This window comes from Histoplasma capsulatum (assembly GCF_000150115.1).
Source record: "Histoplasma capsulatum G186AR genomic scaffold supercont2.10, whole genome shotgun sequence".
NCBI lineage: Eukaryota > Fungi > Ascomycota > Eurotiomycetes > Onygenales > Ajellomycetaceae > Histoplasma > Histoplasma capsulatum.
This window is the reverse complement of record NW_025544810.1, coordinates 1025417-1037464: the sequence shown is the minus strand read 5'-3', so window position 1 is coordinate 1037464 and position 12048 is coordinate 1025417. Positions and strand designations below refer to the sequence as shown.

The following is a 12048-nucleotide window of genomic DNA, read 5'->3' as shown; positions in this document are numbered from 1 at the left end:
GCTGGACCATATTCCCGACTCGGACACGGCAAGAAAGGAGAAAACAGACGTGCATGAATGAGGCGAATATAGCCCCCAACACTTCTCCTCTCTCTAGGAAGGAAGAGAAGACAACACTAGATAAAGTGCAAAAGGACTGTAATTGGCTAGCGTTATCTGGATGAGGCTTACTCCGTAGAACGGTGGCAGATCCAATATCTCGTGGTTATGATGTAGTTGTCGCTCGCCCTGAGCCTGTCGACCTAGAATTTGGAAGATTTGGGCAAACACTTCCGCTATGGGAAGAGCACAATGTTGTGTTAGCTGGTGAGGGTTGGATTTGTGAATAGAGCCTCAATGGGCTCATCTCCCTTGGCATGGGGGAGCATATAAAGCCTTCAATCGCGCCGCGACTGCAGGTGTGGGCTTTTGGCTCACTTGGACAAACAATATCCCTGAGAATAGATATTGGGACAAACGTTTTATCTTTGCATTATACGACCAAGATACAAATCTCCACTCAGTTCTCTTTAAAAATCTTTGAAAATGCCATCTTCCTTGAGAGTCGGGGAGGTTCTCGACATTGGCGGTAGTGGGTTGGGGGACAGTCTGAAGGTAAAACTCAAGGAAGACTTTATTTCCAGTGATGGGAAATCGCCGCGTTCCTTTCCCACGGAGCTTTTTTACTATGGATTGGGACTCCAGCTCTGGAATCAGGTATGCTGGCTCGCCGATTACCACCAAACTCGAGACGAGATCAGTCTTTTAGAGTGCCACGGTGCTGCCATCTGCGAAGAGATACCTCTAGGGTGCACCATCGTAGATATGGGCTCTGGGTAGGTATTTCGCCAGCATGAAATCGCCCCACAAAATCCTGTTGCCAGATGACAGAATATAAACTAACCTGGGCGGCAGAGACATCCGGAAGCCTGCTTGCCTCTTGCAGCAGTTGGAGTCGTTCAAGATCCCCGTTTCGTACTTTGCGCTTGACATCAGTCGAGATGCTTTGGAGGAGAGCATGACGTATCTGGCCAACAGATACCAGCACGTTAAATGCTACGGGCTTTGGGGTACCTTTGAAGATGGTCGCCAATGGCTTCGATCGGTGGATACGCCAAAGTGCGTCCTTTCAATGGGCTCTATGTTTGGAAACGACACCTTCGACCTAGCAGTGGAACGTATGCAACCGTGGCGAGAGGTTCTGGGGCCATCGGACTTGATGTTAATTGGGATGGATGCGCGAGGAGGGCGCGAGGAACTGGAAAGAATGTATCACGATAAAGATGGTGTCTGGGAGAGCTTCATCCGCAATGGTTTCAGAGAGTCCAACGAGCTTCTTGGAAAGGCTTGGTACAGAACGGAGGATTGGGTGTTGAATGGAGTTATCGGTGACGATCCTCCACATCACAAATTTTCCCTCCTTGCAACCAAGGATGTAGATTGCCCAGATCTTGGGCTACATGTCGGCGAAGGCGAAGTAATTGAGTTTTTCGGATCCTGGAAATATGGACCTGACATCATGAAGATGCAGTTTGAGCAGTCTGGGATGATGCTGAAGGGTTGGTGGGCATCTCCTCTAGGTGAATTTTGTGAGTATATTAATATCTTCCCCACCTGACGAATTTTGTGTTCAAAAGCTGATGGTAGCTTTTCCTAGACCAGTACCTTATCTCGTGTGCTTGATATCCATAGCACTCTTGTAAGCTCGCCAGAATGTCAACGGAGAAGAATTAATGAAAAAGAAGATCGTGTTTGATAGGGCTTCATTTAGCAACATATTTAACCCAGTTTCTTTCGTTGTCTTTTTTTCCCGTACGTTTGTATCTTTTAGCTATTTGAATTGAACTGCTTCATGAAGCTGTTGATGATCGCAGTGGAAGATGAAATAGTGCCAAGCTTTATCTAATCAAGCCACTAACTGACAAGTCAGTTAACTAGTGGTTGGGCGCTGGACAAAGGAGGGAAGCGAGAAGATGTTTTTAATCCGCAGTTCAAAACGAACCTCACGTTCACATCCCATGATATCAGTTATGCGCGTATACTGATGGAGTTGGAAGGCGGCGACTGTGGAAAAGGCGAAATAAAACATTGGTTCAAGACACATTTAGGGAACCAGGTTCGAAGAAGGCATTGATTGGAGGACTCCCTCTCTTGAAATGAGACGGCGTGAAAAATGTGCGAAATAACGAATACGACCAACAGTCGCTAAAATTCTCATAAGTGGTTCGAAGATTTGGTTATAACAACATACTAGCTGGTTGCAAATCGTGATTTGGTAACTAGTAATCTCCCCCGTCTTTGATCTTACGAATAGCCCGGCACATCCTTCAAATCTCTCGTCGGTATATAGCTGGCGCAGTTCCCACCCTCATCACTCCGATCCCACGCCCATCGCCGTACAAATTCCTCTCCCAGCTCGTTGTCGATCATCTGGACAACATACTTCCCAACATTGGGCAAGAACTTCCACGCATGGAAGGATCCGCCGCCTACAATATACAGGTTCTGAACATGGGGATGTGGTGAAATTATCCAGTCCTGATTTGGCGTGATGGAATCCCTGTGGTATATTTTTGTTAGATTCAAGTGGACGATAATGTGTTTGGCAATTTTGATTCGAGCCTCACCAGCACATCCGATACTGCTTCGGCTCCATATTATTTATCCAGTTACCGAAGAGTTTATCTCGCGCTGCCTTGGCCTCGTCCTTCAGCCCCTGGGGTACGTCTTGGGAAAATATCTGTTGAGTGACACGTGGGGGAGGCACAGAAATTTCCTGCTTGGAGGCTTCGTGGAACACTTTGTGGGTAAAGCTCCGTTCGTGTGTGCATTTTATGAGGCCTGGTCCGCTCTGTGGAATGCATTCGGCTGGTACGTTGAGATATTAGCGAGTCATTTTCCAATAGGGGAATCCAGGAGCGAGCTACCTGGATATTCACCCATTGGGTGCACAACAATGGGACAATCGCTAAATTTCTCTACTTGATCCTCGGGGAGGCTGAAAGCACACATAATGGAAGCAGCCGCAACCATTCGATTACGGGCTTGTATCTCTGGACGGTCTGGGGCGCTCTCAGCTAAAATCCAGGGAGTATATGCCCCAGTGCAGAGAATGACCTTATCAGCAGACAGTTGGGTGTCTTCCAGGGTCGTAATTCCGGAACAGTTGCCGTTCGAGTCAAATGCAACTTTTGTAACCGTCGCCTGGATATACTTGATCCCAATATCAACGGCAGACTGGATGACAGCACGCAGGGCATTGGCGGCGTCACCCCATCCTGCAAGGGGATTCCAAGTACACTTGGTGACTCCAGTCCAATCTCCGTCCTGAAAGATTCCACCAAAGCGAGCTTTGGCATCTTCCGGATCCAAGAGAACAGCGGGAGAGTTACCTTCGCCAAGCACCTTCTCGTAGCTCCTCACAACAGCTTGGCCAGGCGCCTCAATGCCGATAAATAGGATACCCGTCTTGTGAAAGTAAGGTTTTAACACAGGATCGGTACGCCACTGCTCCTGTGCTTCTAGAGCGAGACGCATATACATAGGATCTTCATATTCGGCTCTGATGATTTTGTTCAGGTCGTGAGCTGCGGCAGATGGGCATGGGTAAGGGGTACGGTCGACCAACGTGACATGTGCGTTGGGTTTCGCTTTCTTGAGCGCAAGGGCCGTGGAAGCACCAAAACATCCCGCGCCTACAATTAAATAACTGGACGTGTCCATCGTAGCCATCAAGCGTAAAGTGCGCGGCGGACAGCAAGTTGAGTAGGCGATGAAGTAAGGTAGTGTCGGTCGGTTGTATCGCTAGGAGGAAACCAAAGTTGATGGCTAGGACAATATTTATAGTAGGCCAGACCTGGGCGGCATCTTCCACGATTCATAACCCCGCCTGTTGCCGGTGTGTTGTTACCTCATGCTAGGTTTCGCTGTGTTCTCCCATTTTGCTTCTGTTGTGCTCTCTTTTCTCTTTTCTCTTTTCTGTAGCTTCCTGTCCTGCAGGTGATGACGCCACAGAACAGTAGAGCCACCTTGACCACCCCTCCTTGCGAAGCAAGTCATCATTACGCCCTTGGAAGAACCAGGGTATGGTATCCATGCCATTATATGATTGGAGAAGTGTTTCGCCGCATGCGGCTATCACGCATTTTCGAAATGGAAGTATGATAGATCTTGGCAGTTGCTCGGATATTTGCAGAATACTTTGCTTCGGAACTTGATCCTTTTCAACGATCCATATATCCACCCACATTTCTCATGCGTACTTCGTCATACATTAATAGTCAGGCAGGGGTCGCGGGAAGGCAGAACGGACGGAGGAAGAGCATAGGTACACTCTTCCGCAATTTTAATCAGGGATTTTACAAAGACAAGAAACAAACAAAGCAGCATTCTTGGCCAGAAAATTACCCTCAAACATAGAAAGTAAGAGGAAAGAATATTAATTGTAACAAAAATGTGAGTTAACCAAGAAAGACTCGATCGCGCAGTGCAGTTAACTGATACGAATGCCTTAAGTGAGAATACAGGGGTGTCCGTTCTTGTCTATTCAAAAGGTGTTCTAACCAAGGTGCCAACCTACCCACCTAGGTGTAGACAAGTATTGGCTGGAAAAATTGATGTAAATATATGAGATGCTCCGAAACAGAAGTGTCAAGGAGTTTGGGAAGCCGCGGCAGGGCAGCACTAAGATATGACTTCCTTTGAACGGTGATGTGCGAGGATACCTCCACACCATCTCTTAGCAAACACCAACATCCTATGAACTTCTACGACAAGATATATACAAGGAAATATTCCATAATCCCCTACCCTTTAATCTCTAGCAGGCTCTTCACCGTATCGACCACACTCTGCCTCAACGACCGATACTCCAACCCCAACACGTCCCTCGACCTCTCATTATCAAACCCAGAATATCCCTCTGCGGGGAAATCACCAGGTTTCAATGCATCTTCCTCCACCGGCAACTTCTCCCTCAGCTGTGGAAATTCCTCGTAGATGATACCGGCCACCTGGCGATTGCTGAAGTTGCCCGCTGTGACAAAGAAGCGCTGATTGGCAGCTTCCTTCTGTTTTTCAGCAGCGAGTATGTGCGCGAGAGCGACGTCGCGCACGTCGACCCATAGATACGTGCCTGTTGGCGGGCATGAGTGCTTTCCGGCCCCCGTGATCAGGTCGCGAATACGCTCGTTGGAGGTGTTGAGCGTGGCGAAGGAGTCCACATGGTGGATGACTGGCCCGAGGACGACAGGGGGGTTTATCTGTTCCGTCTCAGCAGCGGTTCAATTGGGTTTGTATCTATGGTAGAATGGATATTTAAGTCGTTGTGCATACCGTCGTGACGGTGAAGTTTGGTTTCTCATTTTCAACAAATTCCCAAGCGGCCCTTTCCTGTGACGTTCATGTCAGCCATTTTTTATTTTTTATTTTTATTTTTATTTTTTCTGATGGCGGGGGTGGGGGGTCTCATAATCATTTAAACAGGGGTTTACCACAACGTACAGCAAATGTCTTGCTCGCCCGATAACCATAAATTGGGTTGAGAAGTGCTTCTGCCTCTGTGATAGGATTCCAATCTGCCTGTTGTTAATGTTAGATGACGTAGATATTTATCACATCAAGGGCAGCAAACGGCAAATTTGTGCACCTCTGAGTATTTATACGTAGGAGGCTTCTTGGCATCAATGATAGCGGCGAAGGAAGATGTAATAACTACATGCTTGACCGTTGGCGCACTTCGTTTGATGGCACGAAGGATTCCAACGGTGCCATTGATAGCTGTGTGTTATTTTTGGCAAACAAATAAGTCAGTGGGAATCCGGTTGAACATGTCATTCTGCAATCAACGAGATACAAACATTATCTATACGTACCCGGATCGAGATATTCGGTTTGATTATTATCAGCTCTGAAGTGGAAGGGACTAGCCGTGTGAATAACAACCTCGAAGGGCGGGTCCGCAATAACAGCCTCGTCAAATGCTATATATATATATATATATTTATATCCAATCAACCAATTGTTGGAGCAAGTAGCCATGGGGTGGGCTAAGCAGTTGTTCCGCGCGACATAATTACCATCAAGTTTCGCGATGTCCTCCACGATCGCGAAGTCTAGTTTGTCCTTCGGCACATCTGGATGAGAGTCTCTGATTTTACGAGCCTTTTCTTCTGAGCGCACGGTGGTCACTACCGAGTGGCCGCGGTGCAGAAGAGCGTCCAGGACATGAGCCGCGATGAAACCGCTTCCACCTGCATGTATAAAAACTTTGTTAGTTTGTCTTTCCGCCAATTTGCTGAATTTATGTTTTACGGGATGCGAGTAGGCCGTCTCCTGTACCTGTGAGAAGGATTCGTGTCATTTTGTATAGTTGGGAAGGTTGGTAAGATTATCAGAGCAGAGATTCAACGATGTGTCGCGGGGTTGGGAAGAAGTAGTTAATAAGGATCAGTCAATTGGAAGCCCAAGCCTTAACTTGATCTCTTTCCCCCTTTAATTTACGTTTCTCATTTTACACGCTTCGTGAGCAAAGAAAGGAAGTGGAAGGGACTTACTTGGAAACGAGGATAGCCGGATTAAATATGAAATTACATATGGATGGTTTACTAGCAAGGACAAATTTCGTCATTCTACAAGAATAAATGCTCCAGGAGATTCACCCCCACACTATACTACATGTAGCATTTAACTAACTTGTTCGGCAAGTTGCTGATGAGATCAATGATGTTCGAAACGAGGACATCGGGTGCAAACTAGGTGCCCTCAGATAGTCATATACGAATGGACAAAGTGGATCATATCACTAGCACTCGATCTACGTAATTCGAATTTCCCCACCGCCAAATGCCCCGTTCCCTCACTATGGATGTTTGCTGGTGGGAGTCAGTGCTGTTGCACCAAGAAACGATACGGTACGAAGCATTTCCAAGATGAGGCACATTTGGGTCGCTCCTAGGGACTTCCTGCATATGGCTCTGAGATACTGTGAAAGTTTTTTCACAATGCTCTCTAAAAATCAAACTCCCTGTTTCTGTCCACGGGCAGCTGCAATGATTCCGAGAGTATGTACCATTAAACCACGTTGTATGTGAGAGATTTGAGAAAACGAAAGCGGAAGTCGGCTTTTGGAATCATGTAAGCCAACAGTCGCTTGAGTCAACTAGTTACAGATCCAAGCATGCAAAGAAGACGGGGAAAACCTATATTTTAAAGAGGGGACGGTGCGAGAAAGAAAGAAAGAGAGAAAGCATTTAACGACAATATGTTATTTTGCATTATCTTACCGAAATCAGAAATCCATCAGGCCTTTTCGTCTGGCCGCATTTGTTCTATTAAAAAAAACCACAAACATCCCTTTATCACCCGCATGGCTTTCACTGCGGAAAATTCAAACAAACGACAACAAAGAAAATTTTTACCTAGACCTGACCCTGGATACATGTACCGACGGCACGGAATCGCCTGGTTTCTTATTTGGTGTTCTCAAAACGGACAGTGGAAGGGTGGCTTCCGTTCGCGACCCCATCTGTCCCGGTCCCGTTTGTTTGTCTCTAATACCACCGTCGACTTAGGCTGGCCCATCAACGAGGTGCATAATGAATGCCGTCCGCATGTATGCGAGTGTATTTGACACATCGGCTCAAGGCTGTGAAAGAAACGGAAAGATTGAAAAAGTGAAAAATGAGCGGCTGCTTCCAAACCAAAACTCACCCAAAATGGAGCTCAGGCTCTAGGGCACCAGAAGGTCACGCAGATTTAATTTGGCCAAGGGGACCAGGACAACAGGTTAGATGTTGGTATGCTCCAAACAGGGAGGAAGTGGTCCATCCGCCGCCCCGTTCGAATTTTATATCAGTACAGTAATTGCAGGATTATCCATGGAGGAAATGGAGACGGGACTTCTCTCTGGGGGCGGGAAACCATCTTCTTGGCAAACCGGTGTCATGTGACTTCCCGCTATCCCGTGCAGTCGGAATACCTCGGCACAACCTGAAATGAATTTCTGGGAATATTGCATTATTTTCGCTTTTAAGAGTACGATAATGGACACACGGTTTGATTAATTCTGATTTTGAATCATTTTCTTTCTTTTTCCCTATTTTATTTTTATTTTTATTTTTCCCATTCCTTTAAAGAGGTTAATTTTTTTTGATAAAAAAAAATTATTGTTTACTTAAGACTTCAATCTTATTTTTAATTTGTGCGCGTCCCTGCTCTTCCCATCGTAAGACACAAATTGATATATAGGAAGGAGAGGGAGGTGGGGGCCCTTGAGGCCCAATATCTATCCACTTGTAAACAATTTCCGTGCAGCTTTGTCAGTGATTCAATGAGAGAAAATATTGTCTGATGTTGGTTCACTGAAAAAAACAAATGGAGACAGGGCAAGGACAGCAGAAATCGGACCAAAGCGGAGGATCATGGGTAGTTTGAGTATTTGCGCGTGTGAGATTGCTTTTTCTTTTGTGGCGGATAAATAGAAAATGCCATTTAAGGGGGGGAGGATAACAAGGACGAAGGGCGTTAAGGAAGGAATACGAGAATGGCATGAAGGAAGTCATGGAGAAAAATTGAGGGAGAAAAGTAAGTTTTTAATGGGTACGTGAGATTTTGAAGGATTGGCATTTGTGCGTTTCATCGTTGATAGAATGGAAACAGGTGAGGCGACTTTTAGACGGCACGAAGTAATAAAAACTACGGATTTTAATGAAACTGTGGATTAAGGGGCGCGGAAAGTAAGAGTTCAAGGCGGGGGAACAGGGAAAAGAGAGAATGATAAGGTTAGGTAGGATCAAGAATAATAATCCAGTACATTGCGAGAAACGAGGCGGGAAATGAAGATATTGGAAAGTACTGGGGTAATGAACCGGAGCGGTTTGTGGTGGCGAAGGTCGATAGGTCCAAACAGTCCAATCCGGTAACATTCTGACAGCATCGCTACTGAGCAGGCAAGACTTTTCGGCTGTGGGGGGACGTTGGGGTAGAATGGCTGAAAGGAAACCGGTAGTTGGGCGGATTTGTAGATTTGAGGCTTGGGAACATACACGAGATTGATGACAGCCTATAAATAATCCAAAGTTTGCTTTGGTTGGTAAAGTGAACACAGCACTGCTGCCATGCTCCATTTGAACCTACTACGAACCCGATTCAGACAAAGCGGGTTTGCTTCACTCCTGCGGTTGCTGGCTGCGGCGCATTTTCTCGGCTTCAAGGTTCTCATACAAGAGATAGAGAGCTTTTTCGTTCGCTGCTGCGCTCCCCATGATCGTAAACATACGTTCCCCAGTTTCGTCATGGGGAGCCTTGGCGATAGAAATACGAGCGCCTGAGCTCCTTCGAATCTCGCTGATTTTGCTTCCACCGCGACCAATAATGCAACCAACCATGTCGGACGGGATGCTGATATTCTGTGTTTGGACCTCCTCTCCGTCTTCAGTTACAAGTGGGATGCCACGGCTGGCTGCATCGGAATTGGAACGTCGGTTATAGCCCCCCGTTTGATCGCTGAAATCGGCACCATTTCCGGTACGGTTGTAGGAACGTCCACCGTAACCGCCTGTAGAAGCCCCAGATCCAAGCGAATTATTGAGTGGGCCGCCGCCTACAGATGCGCGAACAGCGGGGTTGTAGAGGACAGTCCCAGTCCCGCGTTGCCAGTCATCAATAAGACACTTGCCAATTTCCCACACAGCCTTCTCGATCCCTTCTGGGGTACCTTGAACTTCGACGATCCGTTCGGTAGACTGTGGGAGCATCTCCTTCTGTGCAACCATCCTAACGCCAGAAGCGTCCTGGATATACTTGATCTTCAAACCTTGACGGCCAATGATCGTACCCATTTGATTGTGAGAGATGAGTAGGCGAACAGCTAGAGGAAGTAAGTAACTGGACAGAAATAACTATGTTGATAAATGTGAAATTGTGAGATACAGATATGGGTTCGTATCTTATGGGTAAAAGACAGTCACCGAACGCATCATTGAGGAGGCGAAGAGGATGAATAGAGCAATGTGTAGAGCCACTTACGATGGGTACCGTTATTCGAAGCAACTCCACCCATTCCAAGCTGAGGAGCACCCTCAAGCAAACCCTTGGCGACGATGGCGTACGCTTTGGCAGTACCTTGAAGAGGCCCAGTGACGGTTAAAACTCGATCATGGACACCTTGTACGACCTTGCTCACGCCAGCTTTCACACCAGTCTCGTCACGTAGGTCTGCCACATTCTTCCCAGCTTTGCCAATAATTACACCAGCCTCTTTGGAGGAAACAATGGCGCGAAGGGTCAGCGTGGACTGGGCATATTCCTCATCAGTCTTCGGTGGACCTTCAGGTTCGCCCTGCTCAGTGCGACTGTAGTCTGTCATGACTTCATCGGTCACGGCCGGTGCGGCGTCACGAGATTCGTTGCTTGCCATTTTGAAATGTTAAAGAGAAGCTAAGATGGAATTGGAACGTAGAGAGAAATAATTGGTAGTGGTGTGGACGGATATTTTCGGTGCAAATCCTTTTGTTTTTTTCTGTTTTGATGCTGGAAAGCGGTTAACTTTTGTTCCAGGTCGTTGAGGCAGAACTGGCTTTCTATTCATGAGAGTAAAACGAAATTAGTGAGGTCGAGGAAGCGATTGGAAGTGATATTGATTTGGAAAGGGAGTTGTCAAAGAAATGTAAGGTGGTGAAAGCGAAGCACGTACTAAAGCAGATAAGCGGAACAATTCCAGGTCGCACGCTAAAGGAACAAGCGCGTGGAGCCTCAACCGTAGGCTAGGGAAGTGGAATAAAACACGAAGAGGCTTCACCAACGTAGAGGGTTCGATAATGGCGGGGGGTGGAGGGTGGAGGGTGGGAAGATGAGAAGAGAGCGGGAGTCGAGTCGGTGAGGCGGGTGGGTGGAGGGTGGGAGTTTTGCGACAGGTCGAGTGAGAGGCGAGAGGTGAGAGGTAGGCGGGAGAGAACAGGAGAAGGGAGGGGGAGAGAGGGGATGAGAGGTGATGATGGGGAGATGGGGGGGATGGAGGAGATGGAGGAGCCGGTAGAACTGAGGTGGTCGAGGCGAGGCGAGGCGACAAGGTGAGGTGAGGTGAAGGATGGAGGACGATGGGGTTGTTGCGGTGGACTGAGTCAATATCCGACTCCGGTTGCCGCCAGCGACCACTTGTGAATTCTTCGCCTAAACCGCAAGCCAACTTGCTCTCAGCCCCGCATGAGATGGCTGTCGCTAACTCCGTACACACCATCTGCTGCTCCACTGGCAGAAATAAAGAGAGAAGAATGCAATTCATATAGTTTTCTAACTGGGGAATTTTGGTTGTGTTTGCGATGTTAGGTCTATTTTGTATACAGCGCGCAAACAGCGCGCTGTCACGCTGATGCTTGGGAATGCTCTGACAACAACATTGCCCACTACCAGTCCAACCACGTCCCTCTAAATCCAGGCAGAAGCGGGTGATGGCTTCTCGGAAGAGCGCCCAAATCGACCTACTACTCCGCTCTAACATGAGACAATGAGAACAGAGATAGGCTGAATAAAAAATGGGGGAGACAGACCAGAGAGCGGTGGTTGTTTCTTATCGACTCTGGACTGTGTTCATAAGGAACAAAACAGATGTGTAGCTTGTGTTTCGCATCCAGACCTGGCACACGAAACATTTCCAGAAAGGAAGATAAGGCACCCAAGCAGTATGATACGTGCTTAATGGTGGGTCAAATATCCCACCCCCAAGAGCTGGATATATCGATGATGGTCGATCTGAAGTTGATATTGGCCGAGGACTGGAGGTAACAAGTTATAGCGATGTTTGCAGCAACGACTGAATTTCCTTCCAGGGATGTCTGCAACAGATTACGCGGTTGCTTCTGCCAAACGCGAAATGACATGCATATCGAAATTTTCTCCATTTCCACGTCTGCAAGGCAAATACTATGGGACCTCACAGTATCATCATTGTGCTCAAATGAAACCCTCGGTTATCGACAATTATCTCAAAAAAAAAAGACTTGCTTGTTACCTAACTAAGAACCGATATCGATGTGCCTCGAGTTGGCATAGCGACCTGTGGGATCCCAAGGG

At 47.3% G+C, this 12048-nt stretch overlaps 4 protein-coding genes across 4 annotated transcripts; 1 reads left to right on the top strand and 3 right to left on the bottom strand.

The window, feature by feature from the left end:
* Window positions 1-525: 525 nt before the first annotated feature.
* Window positions 526-1597, top strand: HCBG_07004 (ergot alkaloid biosynthetic protein B; the record flags this gene model as incomplete). The annotated part of the gene is made up of 2 exons (XM_045434053.1): window positions 526-815; window positions 895-1597. The coding sequence occupies 2 exons, from the start codon at window positions 526-528 to the stop codon at window positions 1595-1597; spliced, it is 993 nt and encodes a 330-aa protein (XP_045285534.1).
* A 686-nt stretch (window positions 1598-2283) lies between these two features.
* HCBG_07003 (sarcosine oxidase) lies at window positions 2284-4080 on the bottom strand (the record flags this gene model as incomplete). Its single annotated transcript, XM_045434052.1, has 4 exons — window positions 2284-2539; window positions 2607-2847; window positions 2919-3541; window positions 3890-4080. The coding sequence occupies 4 exons, from the start codon at window positions 4078-4080 to the stop codon at window positions 2284-2286; spliced, it is 1311 nt and encodes a 436-aa protein (XP_045285533.1).
* A 704-nt stretch (window positions 4081-4784) lies between these two features.
* Window positions 4785-6340, bottom strand: HCBG_07002 (ketoreductase; the record flags this gene model as incomplete). The annotated part of the gene is made up of 6 exons (XM_045434051.1): window positions 4785-5240; window positions 5314-5370; window positions 5482-5559; window positions 5627-5757; window positions 5853-6230; window positions 6319-6340. 6 exons carry the CDS (start codon window positions 6338-6340, stop codon window positions 4785-4787), a joined length of 1122 nt encoding a protein of 373 aa, XP_045285532.1.
* A 1806-nt stretch (window positions 6341-8146) lies between these two features.
* HCBG_07001 (KH domain RNA-binding protein) lies at window positions 8147-10958 on the bottom strand (the record flags this gene model as incomplete). The annotated part of the gene is made up of 3 exons (XM_045434050.1): window positions 8147-9847; window positions 10006-10559; window positions 10673-10958. 2 exons carry the CDS (start codon window positions 10394-10396, stop codon window positions 9147-9149), a joined length of 1092 nt encoding a protein of 363 aa, XP_045285531.1.
* Between the last annotated feature and the right edge of the window lie 1090 nt (window positions 10959-12048).